The sequence below is a fragment of the Pyrus communis genome, chromosome 8, assembly GCF_963583255.1.
Source record: "Pyrus communis chromosome 8, drPyrComm1.1, whole genome shotgun sequence".
Classification (NCBI taxonomy): domain Eukaryota; kingdom Viridiplantae; phylum Streptophyta; class Magnoliopsida; order Rosales; family Rosaceae; genus Pyrus; species Pyrus communis.
The window spans coordinates 23763183-23780756 of record NC_084810.1 but is presented as its reverse complement, the minus strand read 5'-3'; the positions used below and the strand labels follow the sequence as shown (position 1 = coordinate 23780756).

The 17574-nt window shown below is 35.5% G+C and overlaps 1 protein-coding gene across 1 annotated transcript; it reads right to left on the bottom strand.

Annotated features, from left to right (window-relative positions):
* Positions 1-1868: 1868 nt before the first annotated feature.
* Positions 1869-17059, bottom strand: LOC137743544 (UDP-glycosyltransferase 87A1-like). The gene is made up of 2 exons (XM_068483460.1): positions 16567-17059; positions 1869-2869 (listed from the first exon to the last, which is right to left on the bottom strand). Exons 1-2 carry the CDS (start codon positions 17057-17059, stop codon positions 1986-1988), a joined length of 1377 nt encoding a protein of 458 aa, XP_068339561.1. The 3' UTR covers positions 1869-1985.
* Positions 17060-17574: the final 515 nt, after the last annotated feature.

The following is a 17574-nucleotide window of genomic DNA, read 5'->3' as shown; positions in this document are numbered from 1 at the left end:
CGTTATAAAAATAAGCCTAGGCGGCTGCTTTGGTGTTGGGCGGAGACTAACAGCTGCGATTAAGTTGTAATCGGAAGTAAAATCGGAGAAAGTATTAGACGGACATTGGGCGGGATTAGGGGGGTCTAGGCAAAGTTATGTAGGTCTGTATGGGGCTAGACGGGGCTGGGCGGAGTTTAGTCGGCCGTATCTAAAAACGCTGGAACCAGGAAAAATTTCGAGTCTGGAAAAATTGTGTTACAGAGTCACGAGGAAGAAGAAGATGACTCGTTTCGTTCCACGTTCTTTTATTTCTTCTTTTTTTTTTATCAAGGTTCTTTTGTTTCTTTTCTCATCCAAATCAATCATCATTTTTGGGTTTTTACATATTTTTGTATTGTTTTACTATTCCTTTTCCTTATAAGACCATTTATATTAAAAACCCTAACATGACATATATATTATTTAAAAAAGCATATTATTTATATAATAAATTTAATTTTATATTAAATTAACATAAATTTGCCTAGGTCCCGCCTAGCCACCTAGGCGCTAAGCCCCTTCTCGCTGCCCAACTAGCACCTAGCGTCTTTTAGAATTCGTTAATATATGTCCAATTTACACTCGGCGCTCCTCAATGTCTCCAAAGTAAATTTTTTAACTCTTTTGATAGTCTTCCTGCTTCCTTCTCAAAACAGTAGCCTTTAAGTTCTACTCTTATCGCTACTCAGTATTACGGTCTAGTGATATTCCTCTTTACTTGTAAGTCAGAGGTCTTAAGTTCGAATCTCGTGGATGACAAATTCGATACCAAATTAAGTCACTTATTGTGTGACTTAGCCCAACTTTTCATTCTCTTAATGTAAAATATATCGTTGTATTAAAAAGAAAAAAAAGTTCTATTCTTATCATATTAAAATGTTTCATCAAATAGTTCTGTTCTTATCATATTAAAATATTTCATCAAATTACTATGCATTTTTTTAAGATTAAAAAAGGATTCAAGCCATGAATGACGAATGAGCACTTTTTTGTATGAGAACTAAAAGGTATTGTAGCCTATGACACTCCATACGGACTTGGGCAGCACCCACGATTGGGGTATTGGCCATTTATCTGAAGTGAAAATTTAGTACTACTAGAAACACAAGCAGCGTAGAAAACTATTTCATGTATAACAAAAATTAAATACATGTGGTACAATTTGAAAGGAATAGTTCGCTCACGTAGTTAAGTTTTGGGTATACTAAATGTTCAATTTATACAGGCACTCCTCAACGTTTCTAAAGTAAAGATGTTTAACCCTTTCTTTGATCCTCTAGCTTCATTCTCCGAAGGATTGCCTTTAAGATTCTAGATTTTCTTATCAAATTAAAAAATGTCATCAAATTATACTTTTCTAATGAGGATTTAAAAAGGATTAAAGTCATGAATGAAGAATAAGCACTCATTTGAAAGGAATAGTTTGCTCACGTGGTTATATTTAGGGTATTCTATCACTATATTTAATTGAAAAATCCACTAGGGATAAAATGTGATTTCAATTTTTAACCAAATAATAGAATTTATTTGTTCGTGGATTAATTTCACTTCCACGACATGTACAAACCTAGTTTGTGTTACATGTATTTGTACAAATTTATTGTTTTTTCGATGCATTTTTTTTATAGGAAATAAAACATTCAAGAGTAAAACCTTTAATACATCTGTTTTGAGTACAATAAAAAAAGAAAGCGTTTCTAATAGCAGTGGCTAAACACTTATTCTAAATATGAATAACATGAATAGAATATCTTGAGTTTATAATAGCGTTAGCAAAGAAATTCAACTCTTGATAGACATTCACCCAAGATATTTCTTATTACATATATCACAACCAAACTGCAAAAAGAAAATAAACTCCTCACTCTTATTGATACCTCCAGTTATAATTTTGTATATAACAATTGTTTTGAAACGCAAGCAAGCATGTGTAACAGCTACCACATTCATCAGCTTAATGGCAATTAATTATGTCCTTGTGAAATATCCTTAAGAAAAGCATCAAGGTTGGTATCGGATGAGCCACCATTAGCAATTGCACCTCGACAAACCTCTTGAAGTTGTTTAACTCTTTCCCTCAAATCCTTCCCCTCCTCACTTTCCACATCCATGAACTTCTTCACAAGATCTGCAATTTCCTCGCTACTCACAACAAGTTCGACCCCCGCCTTCTTCTTCACCCGGTATCCAATCCTCCAATCTTCCACAATCTGCTTACCGTTAGGAATTTGATCCCAAATAATAGGGAAAGTAAGAATTGGAAGACCAGCATAAACAGCTTCCAAAGTTGAATTCCAGCCACAATGTGACCAAAACCCGCCAATCGAATCGTGACACAAAACCCTCAATTGGTCACACCAAGGCACCACAAAACCCAAATCACCAACACAATCTCTCAACTCACAAGTATCTCCACGAGCCACCCAAAAAGCCCTAACACCACTACTTTTCACCCCAGCAACAATTTCATCCATTTGGGATTTCGAAACTGAGAGGAAACTTCCCATGGAGATGTACATAACAGACTTTTTGGGTTGAGAATCTAGCCAATGCAGATAATCGATGTCGTTTTGATTAGTGGTAAGTGTTTTTGAAAGTTCAAAGTGAGGTATGCTTGGGCCAATAGGGTAGATAGGGAAAGCAAACTTGGCTTTCAAGGCTTCAAAGGCTTGCGGATCAAGCTCATAGACTGAACTGAACAAAAGATACTGTGCTTCTACTACCTGAGAAACTGCTTCAAGGAGCTTCTGGAGGGCTTTTGGATCGTCTACAAAAAACTTTGCGGGTAGATCTGCAATGCATGTGGTGCTGACTCCAGGAATGTATTCTATTATCTTATCTCCATGCTCTGTAATTTTCACATTACATTGATTATAAAATTTTACGTTGTACAACATTATTATATTGTATATCAAGCAAGAAAAATTGCTTCTTCTTTTGACAAAAACATAAAATTGCACCAAGAATACTTGTTGTAAACTTATGAAAGATTTTTTATTGTGCCGGGAACACGGTCTGGTACATGAAATGTCATAATATTAGAAGTTGGTATTTTTTTGTTCAAGTATCCAACCAGATATTATAATACTTAGTGTACCTGGCCGCGTTTCCAATACACAAAAATTCTCCTCGGGTGGATCCAAAAAGAGCATACATATAGTAAATGATATCATGCTATGTTACAGTTGAAAATTACTAAATTAACCAAATACAAAATTTTCGTAAGAATGTGTAAAGCTCGAAAATGCATCAGCTTCTTTATAAATTAGAGAAAGGCTTTATGCAATTATTTCTGGTTACCAATTTTATGTTGTGCACTTATTAGACAACAAGTGTCTTAAGAAGTATATGAATAAATATATTATAGTGTCTGAGGCTAAAGAAGAATCTAATGTGTATTATACCGTATTGTAGAGACAAATTAAAGACCAAGGCATACCATATTGTAGAGACAAATTAAGGACCAAGGCATATTAAATTGATAAGGTCATGGTAAAATTCATTATAAATTTAGCTGAACTGGTGTCATGGTTCAATTACTATACTATTAATAATGTTAATGTTAGAAATCTCTATAAACATTAAGTTTAATATTTTTCTGCTGCAGTGTTATCAAGGGTGAATAAAAGCCCGGACCAACAAACTTATTCGTGTTTGACTATGTTGCTTAACTCCGAGTCTAATTACTCAAGATTGGCGAGTTAAAGTTATATTACACGAAAAAGAAGCAAAGGAAGAAATTTTTTAAGTAATTTACTCTAACGTGATTAAAGACTTGAGTGAAATAAAGTTAGAAAAGCATCTCTTAAGGCATCTAAGTCATTCTAGAGGTAAGTGGTGCATTCTGCCCTACATCCAGCTTTTCAGTTAAGCATTCGAAAGTTTGACTAGAGGTGTACAATATGGTTCAGAACTCAGGAATATCAAATGTTTTAGAGACAAACAAGTAGGACTAGCCGGACCTGGTTAGCTCCAAATCAACAAGCAATTTGAAGGTCATTTCGATTCACATTCCATAAGGGTCATTCTGGAAGGATTCGCTCATGGTCCGTTGTGTTATCCATACTCAAGTGGAGCACATTTTGGAAGCATAGTTGGGGCATTTGTGGGACCATGATTTTCTACGTTCATGACACATGACACTCAGGATGGTTAGACTGACCGAAAATCTCTCAAAGTGAGATGGGAGCAGCTACATGGGTATTCCAAATCGGACTACCACATGCTATGGTAGTCGAGGACGACTCCATTAGCTCTAAGCCCGTTGAAGATATTGCTTGTCTAGCAAGTAAAGAAAACCCTAATTCGTGTAAAATTAGGATATCTTGAGATTAGACAACATAATTATAATCTTAGAAGAATTGGATATCTTACCCTAGACTCACGTGGTTAAAAGTATTTACCCAAGTCGGGTTTTCAAATCCCCCTCCTCTAAAAAGTAAGATTGAGAAGTATATAGGCCCTTCCAACTTGTTTTCTTTTTTTAGGTGGTGTTGTTGGTTGTCACGCATTTTCTCACATCCAAATCTGTCCATTTCATATGTTTTTTTTGTAGGATAATATAAATGATTATGATCATAATATTCATGTAAATTCAATCAATTAGATAATACCCAAATGCATCAAACAAATATATCAATAAATAAAGCAGTAAAAAGGAAAAGGTAAAGAATGATCTGACCTGTGATATCAAGAGAGGCGTGTTGTCATTGTCCTAAAGCCGTAGATGCCTCCCTACATGCCGGTTATAACGGCTATTTACAACTCTAAGACACAACCCTTGAATCTCACAGAGTGTCTAATCCATAAGCACAATTACGGTAGACGACATGCCAAGTAGTGACCAATTGCCCATTGATGATCAAGATGAATAGGAAGATAATAAGGATTATATATGAATATTGTAGTAGGGAGAGAAGGAAGACATTTGAATATATTATTAACATTTGAGGAGTTCCCCATTTATAAAAGGGTTTTTAGAAAAAAGCCCTTGAAACTCCTATTTTTCAAACAAAAACCCACATAATATTAAACATCCAAATAAAACCTAAATTTCAAATAGAGTACCATGTAGACAAATATGTAACCAATTATTATAACATATTTACAACTTATGCCACAAAACTCTAATTATGTCAATAAATATTATTACTCACCCTAATTATGATTAGCAATTAACTCCATATGGAAATTTTACCTTTCTTGTATGATAAATATTAGGAATATATATATATGTATATATATATATATATATGTGTATATATTAATTTAGCCATGTTCATAAACAATTATGGGCACATTTTTCGTTTGAAAAAAAAAAAATCTTTTGTACAATTAGTTATTTTGCATCAAACAGTAATATTGTTTTATAAAAACAATAAAGAACCAATTAATATTCTTTTATGTTGTAGGTAAATTATTCTACCTAGATTATTAAATACATTAGGCATTTTTTGTTTGTTATCATATATACTTGTTAAAAATAATGTCACATCCTGGTCCGGGCCGGTGTACATCTCGATTCGGAGTCCTAGTGGACAATCCGGGTCAGGATGTGTCAAATAATTTATCTATATTTATATGTAAAATATAAGTAAATTAATTTTGAATCAAATAGCATTTATTTTGTAGGTAAATTAAAACAGCAGTTCCATTATTTTGGTAAAGTTAAACAGTGCCTAAATTATTTCATAAAAATTAAACCAAGACAAATTATCTCCATTAAAATAAAATAGTACATATTCGACAAAATAAATAAATAAAACAGTAGATACATTATTTTCTTATAAGATTAAACAATAGGTAAATTATATTGTAGGTACATTATGTTTGTAATATAAAAAAAGAAATTGAAATTCATAAACAAAAAGTAGTAGATATATTATTTTTTAATCAATTTTTCTTTATTTGTAGGTGAATTATTTTCATGCACATGTTGGGCACATTTTACTACTAATATATATATATATATGTGTGCAATAATTTACTTATATTATTATATAAAATATAGATAAATTTATTTTGAATCAAATAACATTTTTTATTTTATAAGTTTTTTTTTTTTTTTTTTTTTTTTGAGTTGAAACGATAGAGGGTATCCTGGAGTAAATTATTTTGCATGTATCATTACATATACAAGGAAAATTTATTACTAATACACATGTCCAAAATAATTTACCTATATTTTTAAAATATAGGTAAATTATTTTATAGTGCTCTTTCAAATTTTCATTTGGTAAGAATATGATAAGATTAAATTAAAGTTGTTTAATTTTATGCAAATTTGAAAAACAATTACGAAATCTTAAGGAAAGTATAACACTATTAGTTCTTTTTTGCCTTAACATAAAATTTGTTTTGATATATTAATGCAATGATTTTAAACATTAATACATTTCTTTTCATTAAATTCTCCCTTCAAATCTGCATAGAATTAAATGTCTACATCAAAACTGTAATTAGGGGTATTTGAGGCATCTGAAAAATGCAAAATGTGTAAAGGCAAACAAAATTAATGAATTTACTTATGTGGAGCCTAGTCATTGGGTTTTATTCAGATAAAAAGACTATGTCGGGTTTTATGTAAAGAAACTTGAGTTTCAGAGGCTAAAGTCATATTTTCAGTTTATAAAACTCTATATAACCTTTGGTAAAAGACATGACTTCTCTAATTAATATGACTCTTCATATTTATTATTTAAAATAATAATAAATAAAGTTTTGAATCTTTAATAAAATAAAGTAAATAACCAACAATCCCCCACAAGATTCAAAACTCCACAAAAATGTAGAAGACATAAACATATAGATACTAATGGAAGAAATTTGGGCAACTTGTATACCATGCAATGGGTATAGGTGTCTTTTGGAACCTAACTTAGAGTTAACAACCTTCAACTGAAGGAATCATAGTGAACTATGTCTTGAACTAGACTCCTTTTGACTAGAATACTAAATGTAACACACATGGTATTGATAAAAAACTTGGCGCGGGTTACCGCTATTTATGGACATGCGCTTAATCTTGATTCTCATGAGAGTTATTAGAGAACAGCCCAATCCTCACAGTTGCGGCCTCACAACTACTCTCACTTAGGTGAGTTCTCCAAGAGTGCATGTGACATGTATCCTGCGGGAGATTGCCCGCCTTGAAACTCATTCAGGGTTAATACCCTTTCCTAACGTCACATAAAATTGCACTAATGTCATAGGGATGAGGAGAAGAATATCTCATGGATATCTTCATTATAATATGAGTGCTATAATGAGTCACGCAATATGGATTGTTTCTACCACATTGAACTTCTTTCATGGGATCTCCAATCACAGAAGTTGGGTTTCTTCCTTAGGTGACTCCCTTACGGGTTTAAGCACATCACCCTCGACAATTTTGCATTTAGCCTTCCCCGGGCATGTAGATAAATGACTAACAAGTCATTTTGTTAATTATGATTGCCTTCACAAGGCATGTATAAGTTTTCTGGTCATATATTTGCTCGTCAGTGCTCTTAAACCTGCATGTTATAACTAACTGCAAGCTAAAAACATTTTAGTCATAATTTCACGTATAAATTGTTTAAGGTGCATAATCATTCATAGCTTCACTAGGATAAACATGGGTACGAGCAATGAAACATACCCCACATTATGGTGCATATCAGAAAATTCATTTCATGAGAATCTCAAATCAATTTCATTATATATAAGATATAAAAAATAAGAGTAATTATACGTATATTGAAGAAAAGTTTAATGTTATTTGTTTGTTCTCAAAGAGTAAATTACATGTCTTACAATGAAGACAAAATATTAATATGTTCTTGTGACTTTATTCTCACTGTGATACCAAAGCTCAACAAAGCAAAACTCAAACAACATATAATTCACAATTTGTAACATCTGATTAAGAGATGGAAAAATAAAACCCAAATATACTTTCCCACGATTTTTTTTTTTTTTTTTTTCAAAAGTATAAACCAAGATGATCAACAAATATATTGTTTTGACCAAATCCCATAGTAACACGGCACCGACTCTTATATACGCTTATGATTTTATTTTATCATCAAATGCATTGAAAGAACTAAGGCATACAAAGTCAGCAGTCCATCCTAAATTACACTTCTCTATAGTCAATATATAATCATTCATATTTATAATAATTGACAATATTAGTAACATAAAAAAAATTAATAGTGCAAGTAAAACTTCTGAAAATACATACTGCAAATCTGTTTGCAGGTTACTATATATGAGGATGATGATATAATACACAATGAATGAATTTTAAGACATAGCAAGGTGTCTAACATAGAAATCAAAGAGCCATGAAAACTCAATGAATTCATATTCTATGATTTAGTTTACCACCCAATTAAAACAACTTTTATTTATAGCGTTTAAGTCATACTGTATTTCTTTTATACAATTTTTGACAGATTGTGTCTAAATTTTTTTTTTTTTTAACTGCAACCATGCAAATTTTCGAAAATCATGATCAGAGGCAAGTGTCTAATATCAAAGAGATGCGATATAACTGCATTTCCAAGTTGTGTACCATGTAAAGATGCAATCAAACAATAATACCGGCTCCTTTCGGTCAAATTAAATATTACCAAACAGTTTGTTGGAAAATCAAATCAAAACAGGTTGTTAATGGTTAAAGCAAGCTGTTAGTTTCTTTCCAGGTTGTTTCCAGCAACTACAAAGATCATTGCTCCCTCCATCTGTTAGCCGAAAGCTGATTACAAGACAGCAGTGTGCTGCCATGTGATGTATTAGCCGAAAGAGTGTTGATTGCAAGCTGGAAAGATAGCTGCATATGTGTGCTAGACTGTCCAAAGTTCCTGCATGTGTTTTAAAGGGTGTAAAGATGTTAAACACCCCATTCATTGCATGTGTTGTTGCATTGTTTATTAATTTCTGTTTTGTATAAATAGGCCATCTTGCTAAGCTTTAGAGCATCCCATCCGAATCCCATTTCCCATTCATTTAATTTCAGCTTGTAAGCTATTGAGTTTGTAAACTCTCTTTTCATATATCTAAGTGCAAGTGTTTTACCAAAGCTTGTTGCTTCCCTCCTTTCTCTATTTCTCTATTTCTCTATTTCTTTCCTTGTCCAATTTTATTGAGAGTGAAAGTGAGAGGTGTGATAGAGTTTGTAAACTTATCACCCACATATTTTGGTATTGAGTCAGCAAACTCTTGTGAATACCAACAATTGGTATCAGAGCCAGAATACCATTCTGGCAGGTGCAGCAATTATGGCGTCCAACTTAGTGCAACTCCAAGTTCCCACATTGAAGAAAGAAAATTATGAAAGATGGTGCATCCAATTCAAAGCATTGTTTGGATCACAGGAGCTATGGGAAGTTGTCAGTAGTGGGTATGTTGTACCCACTGCCGAGCAAGAAGCCGTATATACTGCGGATCAAAGGAACACTCTCAAGGACTTATGAAAGAAGGACCAAAAGGCGCTGTATCTTCTATACCAGGGTTTGGAAGATTCAACGTTCGAGAAGGTTGCAGAAGCAACAACGAGCAAGCAAGTATGAGATACAATCAGTACAATCTACAAAGGAGTAGATCGAGTCAAGAAAGTGAGATTACAGTCACTTCGAGCAGATTTTGAAACTGCTCACATGAATGAAAAAGAGAGCATCTCCGACTATCACACAAGGCTCATTGCGATAGTAAATCAGATGAGGAGAAATGGCGAGAAACTCGATGAAGTACGAGTTGTGGAGAAAATCCTTCGGTCACTCACATGCAACTTTGAGCATGTGGTGACTGCCATTGAGGAATCGAAGGATTTGGAGACAATGAGCACAGAGGAATTGCTAGGATCCCTCCTAGTTCACGAGCAACGCATTCAGAAGAATGCAAGCCCCACAACGCTAGAGCAAGCTTTGGAGTCAAAGTTGAATATTGACAAACCAAATGGAGGTCGTGGGCAGTGGAACTCACGTCGTGGGAGTTCATCCAACCGTAGCCGAGGACGAGCCCGAGGAAGAGGTCGAGGCTATGCACAAAATCAAGGTCAGTCTCAGGAGTGGAGATCTACTCGAGGAAAGACGCATATCCAGTGTCACAACTGTAAGCAATATGGACATTATGCCAATGAATGTTCACATAAAAATGGTGAGCATGTCAACATGGCAGAATCAAGTGGAAATACTGATGAAGAACTTACAGTCTTGCTAGCACACCATGATTCTAGTAGCCAACAAGATGTTTGGTATTTGGACTCTGGTGCAAGCAATCACATGTGTGGAAAGAAGGAGTTTTTTGCCGAACTCAAAGATGGGGCCTATGGATCTGTAAGTCTTGATGACTCCTCAAAGTTGCCAGTTGAAGGCAAAGGGAAGATCAAGATCATCCAGAAGGATGGTAGAGAAGAATACATCTCCGATACCTACTACATACCAGGTATGAAGAGCAACATTATGAGCATTGGTCAACTGTTCCAGAAAGGGTACATTATACATATGGAGAACATGCTTCTCACTCTCAGGAATGCAAGGAGAAAGCTTATTGCACGTGTTCGAATGTCAAAGAACCGGATGTTTCCGTTGAATTTGAACACAAAGATTGGAAGCTGCAACATCGGTGTAATGGAAGATGAGTCATGGAAATGGCATCTTCGATTTGGCCATCTTCATTTCAATGGCCTAAAGTTGCTGTCAAGTGGAGGAATGGTTCGTGGTCTACCCCAAATTGAAGCCACACGCCAAGTATGTGAAGGTTGTGTGCTTGGCAAGCAAGCACGACTATCGTTCCCTGTTGGTGATACATGGAGAGCAAAGGCACCACTGCAGTTGGTGCACACAGATATATATGGTCCATTGGATCCCATGTCTTATGGAGGTAATATGTATTTTATTACCTTCATTGATGATTTCAGTAGAAAGACTTGGGTCTATTTTCTCAAGGAGAAGTCAGCTGCCCTAAAAATTTTCAAGGAGTTCAAGGCACTCACAGAGGCTGAAAGTAACCACAAACTTGTGGCTGTGAGATCAGATAGAGGTGGAGAGTACACCTCCAATGTTTTCCAAGCATACTGCAAGGAGCAAGGAATTAGGCATCAACTTACTGCTGCCTATACCCCACAGCAAAATGGGATAGCCGAAAGAAAGAATCGAACCATCCTTGACATGACAAGGTCCATGCTTAAGGAGAAGAATTTGCCAAAAGAGTTATGGGCAGAAGCTGTAGCTTGTTCGATTTATTTGTTGAATCGATGTCCAACAAAGAGTGTCAAGAGGATGACACCACAAGAGGCTTGGAGTGGATACAAGCCGAATGTTACACACCTAAGAATTTTTGGGTGTGTTGCATATGCTCAAGTTCCAGAAGCCAAGAGGAGGAAACTTGATGATAGAGGTGAGAAGTATGTGTTTGTGGGTTATAGTGAAGAGTCCAAGGCATACAAGCTCTACAACCTACTAACTGGCAAACTAGTGGTTAGTAGAGATGTCATCTTCAGTGAGGAAGAGACATGGAAGTGGAACAACAAAGAAGTTAGTAAAGAGAAGATCGTCTCCACTGATTTTGAAGAACCAGAAGTTGTACCACCTATTGAGCAACAGCCTGCTCAAACAATCACAACAACTCCAGTGCACAGAATTGCAAGGAGTGGTCCTACATCTAGTGAGGAAAGCAGCTCCTCAACTCCAGTGAGGTTAAGGAGTCTCACAGAGATTTATGGACAAGAAGAAGAAGAAACCAATTTTTTCTGCTTTTATGCAGACCATGAGCCTCTCTCATTCAATGAAGCTGTGGAAGAAGATTGTTGGAAGAAAGCCATGGAAGAAGAGATCCATGCCATCGAGAAGAATGACACTTGGGAGTTAACAAAGCTCCCATCAAATCAGAAGGCTATTGGTGTCAAGTGGGTTTACAAGATCAAACGCATTGCAGATGGAAGTGTGGATCGATACAAATCAAGGCTTGTAGCAAAGGGCTACAAACAGAAGTATGGAGTGGACTATGATGAAGTCTATGCTCCAGTTGCAAGACTTGACACGGTAAGATTACTAATCTCTCTTGCCGCTTAGCATAAATGGAAAATTTATCAATTAGATGTCAAGTCAGCCTTCCTTAATGGAGTTCTTGAGGAAGAAGTGTACGTGGAACAACCAGAAGGCTTCCAAGTACAAGGAAAAGAAGATAAGGTGTATCGTTTGAAGAAAGCTTTGTATGGCCTCAAGCAAGCACCACGAGCTTGGAACTCAAGGATTGACAACTACCTTCACCAAAATGGATTTCAGAAATGTCCATACGAGCATTCAGTTTACATGAAGAATGGTGCAAAAGGGGAGTTCTTAATTATTTGTCTCTATGTAGATGACTTGTTGTTTACAGGAAACAATGAAGCAATGTTCTGTGAGTTCAAGCAATCCATGTTCAGTGAATTCGAGATGACTGACAATGGATTAATGTCATACTTTCTTGGCATAGAAGTGAAGCAAGGAAGTGATGGTATCTACATTTCTCAACAAAAGTACATGAGAGATATATTGGAGAAATTCAATATGGACAAGTGCAATATTGTCAACACTCCAGTTGCAACTGGATTAAAGCTGTCTAAGGAAGGAGAAGGTGAGTTTGTAAACTCAACCGTGTACAAAAGCTTGGTTGGAAGCCTAAGGTACTTTACAATCACAAGACCTGATATAGTTTATGGTGTTGGACTCGTGAGTCGATACATGGAAACACCAAGGGAGTCTCATTGGCTGGCCGCCAAGAGAATTTTGAGGTACATAAGAGGTACTCTAAACTATGGTCTGTTTTATAATTTTGGTGAAGATGCAAAATTATTTGGTTATTCAGATAGTGATTGGGGAGGTGACCAAGATGAAAGGAAAAGCACAACTGGCTATGTGTTTTTTCTAGGATCAACAGCTTTCTCATGGACTTCAAAGAAGCAATCAATTGTTGCTTTGTCATCATGTGAAGCCGAGTATGTTGCTGTAGCCTCAACCGTGTGTGAGGCAATTTGGTTAAGAAATCTGTTGAAGTCAGTGTGTCATCCACAAATGGAATCGACTGTGATTCATGTGGATAACATCTCAGCTATCAAGCTTGCTAGGAATCCAGTCCAACATGGAAGGAGCAAGCACATTGATACCAGGTTCCATTTTCTGAGGGACCATGTGAAGCAAAAGACAATCGAACTTGTCTATTGTCACACCAAGGAACAAGTGGCTGACATATTCACAAAGCCACTGCCAGTTGAGCCATTCAAGTTGCTACGTGAAATGCTAGGCATAAAGGCGTTTTAATTTGAGGAGGTGTGTTGGAAAATCAAATCAAAACAGGTTGTTAATGGTTAAAGCAAGCTGTTAGTTTCTTTCCAGGTTGTTTCCAGCAACTACAAAGATCATTGCTCCCTCCATCTGTTAGGCGAAAGTTGATTACAAGACAGCAGTGTGCTGCCATGTGATGTATTAGCTGAAAGAGTGTTGATTGCAAGCTGGAAAGATAGCTGCATATGTGTGCTAGACTGTCCAAAGTTCCTGCATGTGTTTTAAAGGGTGTAAAGATGTTAAACACCCCATTCATTGCATGTGTTGTTGCATTGTTTATTAATTTCTGTTTTGTATAAATAGGCCATCTTGCTAAGCTTTAGAGCATCCCATCCGAATCCCATTTCCCATTCATTTAATTTCAGCTTGTAAGCTATTGAGTTTGTAAACTCTCTTTTCATATATCTAAGTGCAAGTGTTTTACCAAAGCTTGTTGCTTCCCTCCTTTCTCTATTTCTCTATTTCTCTATTTCTTTCCTTGTCCAATTTTATTGAGAGTGAAAGTGAGAGGTGTGATAGAGTTTGTAAACTTATCACCCACATATTTTGGTATTAAGTTAGCAAACTCTTGTGAATACCAACACAGTTATGCAGTTTCAAGAACAAGAAGCATGTAGGAATAATCATATATAAAATTAATTGTTCCAATGACTGGTTCCAGGAAACCAATTACACTTATTTCTTAGTATGATATATATATATATATATATATATATATATATATATATATAACTACATAGAGCATTACTTTTCCCTTTTCCCTTTTGACGACATAGAATCTGAAGCCCAATTAACCCAAATTAACATGCTTTCGTCCAGAATTTCCAGTTCTAAGTCATTGTTTAAAATATTCATAACTCAATCAACTCACAACGAAATTTAGCAAGTAATATATGGATTTTATAATACTAGGAAAGATCTGCAAGACTACATAATTCTTGTTGGCATTTGATGCCTGTGCGAATATTTTCCAGGCAAGAAAAGTAACGAGCTTTTTCCAAATAATTCTAGATGCAAACCCCTAATCTCAATATTTTAAACCACAATGCTATGTCATCGGAGGTACCAAGAAAACAATTACACAAGCAAGAAAGCGCAAAGAATATTGAACTTATATTCAACCTGTAAGAACCCTAATTTAAAAAAATTCTATGTATATTGTATTCCTATAAAACGAATAGAAAATCCGTATGAAAAGACATGGTATGTAATGTAATACAAGTTTCTTTGTTTTACCCAAATATTAAAATAACATAAAAATAAATAAAGCTTGTTCTTCCCAGTAAGAGGAAGGACCGCCTCAGAAGACTCAGATACATTTGAGTTTTATCACTATCTCAATACTATGAGATAATCAAGCCATGTAGGCAAAATATGTTTTAATCATCACCCGCCTTACTCAATCACGAAACACTATAGAAATACGTATCATGGATAATCGATGCATATACATGCAAACACCTTTTTGTTAAATTACGAAATTAATAAATTGCGATAATTGATCACACAACCAAAAACACAACCAAAATAACAACCCAAATAAATTCATAGGGATTTCCACGACAATAGAGATGCAATATATGGCTTTAGTTGTAGGATAATATAAATGATTATGATCATAATACACATGTAAATTCAATCAATTAGACAATATCCAAATGCATCAAACACATATATCAATAAATAAAGCAGTAAAAAGGAAAACGTAAAGAATGACTTGGCCTGTAATATCAAGAGAGGCGTGTTGTCACTGTCCTAAAGCCATAGACGCCTCCCTACGTGCCGGTTATAACGGATATCTACAACTCCAAAATACAACCCTTGAATCTCACAGAGTATCTAATCCATAAGCACGATTATGGTAGACGAGATGTCAAGTAGTGATCAATTGCCCATTGATGATTAAGATGAGTTGGAATATAATAAGGATTATATATGTGTACTGTAGTAGGGAGAGAAGGAAGATATTTGAATATATTATCAACGTTTGAGCAGTTCCCCATTTATAAAACTCTATAACTTTTGGTAAAATACATGACTTCTCTAATTGATATGACTCTTCATATTTATTATTTAAAATAATAATAAATAAATTTTGAATCTTTAATAAAATAAAGTAAATAACCAACATTTTTAAGATTCCGTGTTTGTGTAGGGCCTCTTTTTGTGGTTGTGTGTGATTCATTTGATGTGTTTTCGTCGCCCGGTGTGTGGAACGTAGGAGTTGTTAATGGTATGCAACTACCAGTCACATGTTTTCGGTTGAGCTGTATGTCCAAACATTTTCATATTTTCTCTTGCAATATTCGTAGCCTGAGAATCTGTAATGTTTTTGTATTCCTCTGTGTTTCGTGTAGAATAATGTACGTTTTAGCACAGTCGATCTCGTTTAAACATATGCATGCTTTTCTGAGTTATGTTTGGTGACTAACGTACTGATTTAATTCTCAAAGTTCATACACACCATATCGTTATTCTGCAGAGTTTAGAGGAATGTTGTATTTGTGTAAATTTGTACAAGTAGTTTGGCAATCCTTGAGGTTCTACTTTTCCCCCTTTAGCCATGGGCTGTGTATTCTCTCCTGTGTGCTTCGACTTGGAAGCTGAGACATTGGACTGAACATGTTGCTACTACTTTTGAATGAAATGGCATAATCAAGAGCTAACAGATAGATAGTCTCTCGATTTAATGGGAATTACTCTCAAGGTCTCTATAAATACTATAGTCTTGGTATTTATCAAGGGACTTTTCTCTGACTGTCTCTATTTCTCTCATACACACCGTTCATTTACGTAGACATGGATAAGCATCTCCTATACACGTCGTGCCATAGATTATTCGTCAATGATATATTCTGATGTATAGCACATCATACATACTCTTTTCTAGAACTACACCCATTGTTTGATTCTCATTCTTGGAGATATGTACGCAGTAAATCACTTCATTCAACCGTTGTTGTTACTCATGGGCAGCTTGTTGTACCAGGTTGCATTCCCGTATACAGAAAATAGTTACAAGAAATGAGATGAGGACCAGATGCTTGATGAACACAAAATAAGAAGAGCAATATTTACAATTATTTATATTCTAGACTTTGTAATCAGTCTTTGTTATTATATCTTTTATTAAGAAAATCTGATTAAATATTTAATAATGGAAAATTTTGAATTATAAGACACTGTAAAGTAACTTTAGAAAATACTCCAATAATGACCGTGGTAAGTGTACACGCACCTGAGACATCGAGAGGGAAGTGGCCATTCTCTTTGAACAGCTCAAAGTGATGCAACAATGAGAACATCATCGGTGACTGAGTCCAAAGCGAAGCCACCGGAATATTCCTCCTGTTCCCGATCCTTAAGGCCCAAACAAGGAAGGTATCAGCAACTATGGCGGTCACCGGCTGCTCCAGCCCATCCATAAGTTGCTCAACCGGAGCTTCCATCTTGGTCCACATAGCTTCCACAAACGCAGCAAAGTGGTTCGCGCGACCGTGCTCTGATGGTATGACGTTAGGTATGGTGGCTAATTGGATGTTGTCAGGTTTTGGGTCTAATTCGATCAGCCCGTGCCACTCTTTGGTGACGACGAAGGTGATGAGGAGTTGAGGGTTTTTTGAAGATAGTAGCTTGCAAAGGTTCATCATGGGGTTGATGTGGCCTCTTCCAGGATAGGGCAAAGCCACCATGTGGCAGACTGTGATTGGCTCAACTTCCACCGTGCCCATTTCTCCCTTGTATGCAGATTGAATATTGAAACTTTGGAGCTATTGCCATCCCTTCTTATGTATAATATGCAAGTTGACTGAAGGGTCATGGGGGGCTGCTTGCATGAAACTCTTTGAAGACAAAAATACCCTCATAGCCGCCATGAGTGTAACAGAAGTGTGTAAAAAGTATTTGTGATTGATACTTTTTCCAATTAATCTTGGAAAGTGATCATCTTCAGATTCCTTCTTCGTAATTCACCAAGTTCAGAAATTCGAATCGTTGAAATTTGATCCAACGGCTACAAACAGGGGCCCACTTTAAAAGTTATATTAACTTTAACCATTGGATCAAATTTCAACGGCCTTGATTCTCGGACTTAGTGGATTAGGAGGAATAGATCCAGAGATAATCTTTTTCCATTAATCTTTTTCAAAACTGTATAACAAGAATTTTTAATTCACTTTTTTAAATAGTCATTTTCAAAGTTCTCTTGTATGTCTTTGTAATGGTCATGTTGTAGAAAATGCGGATC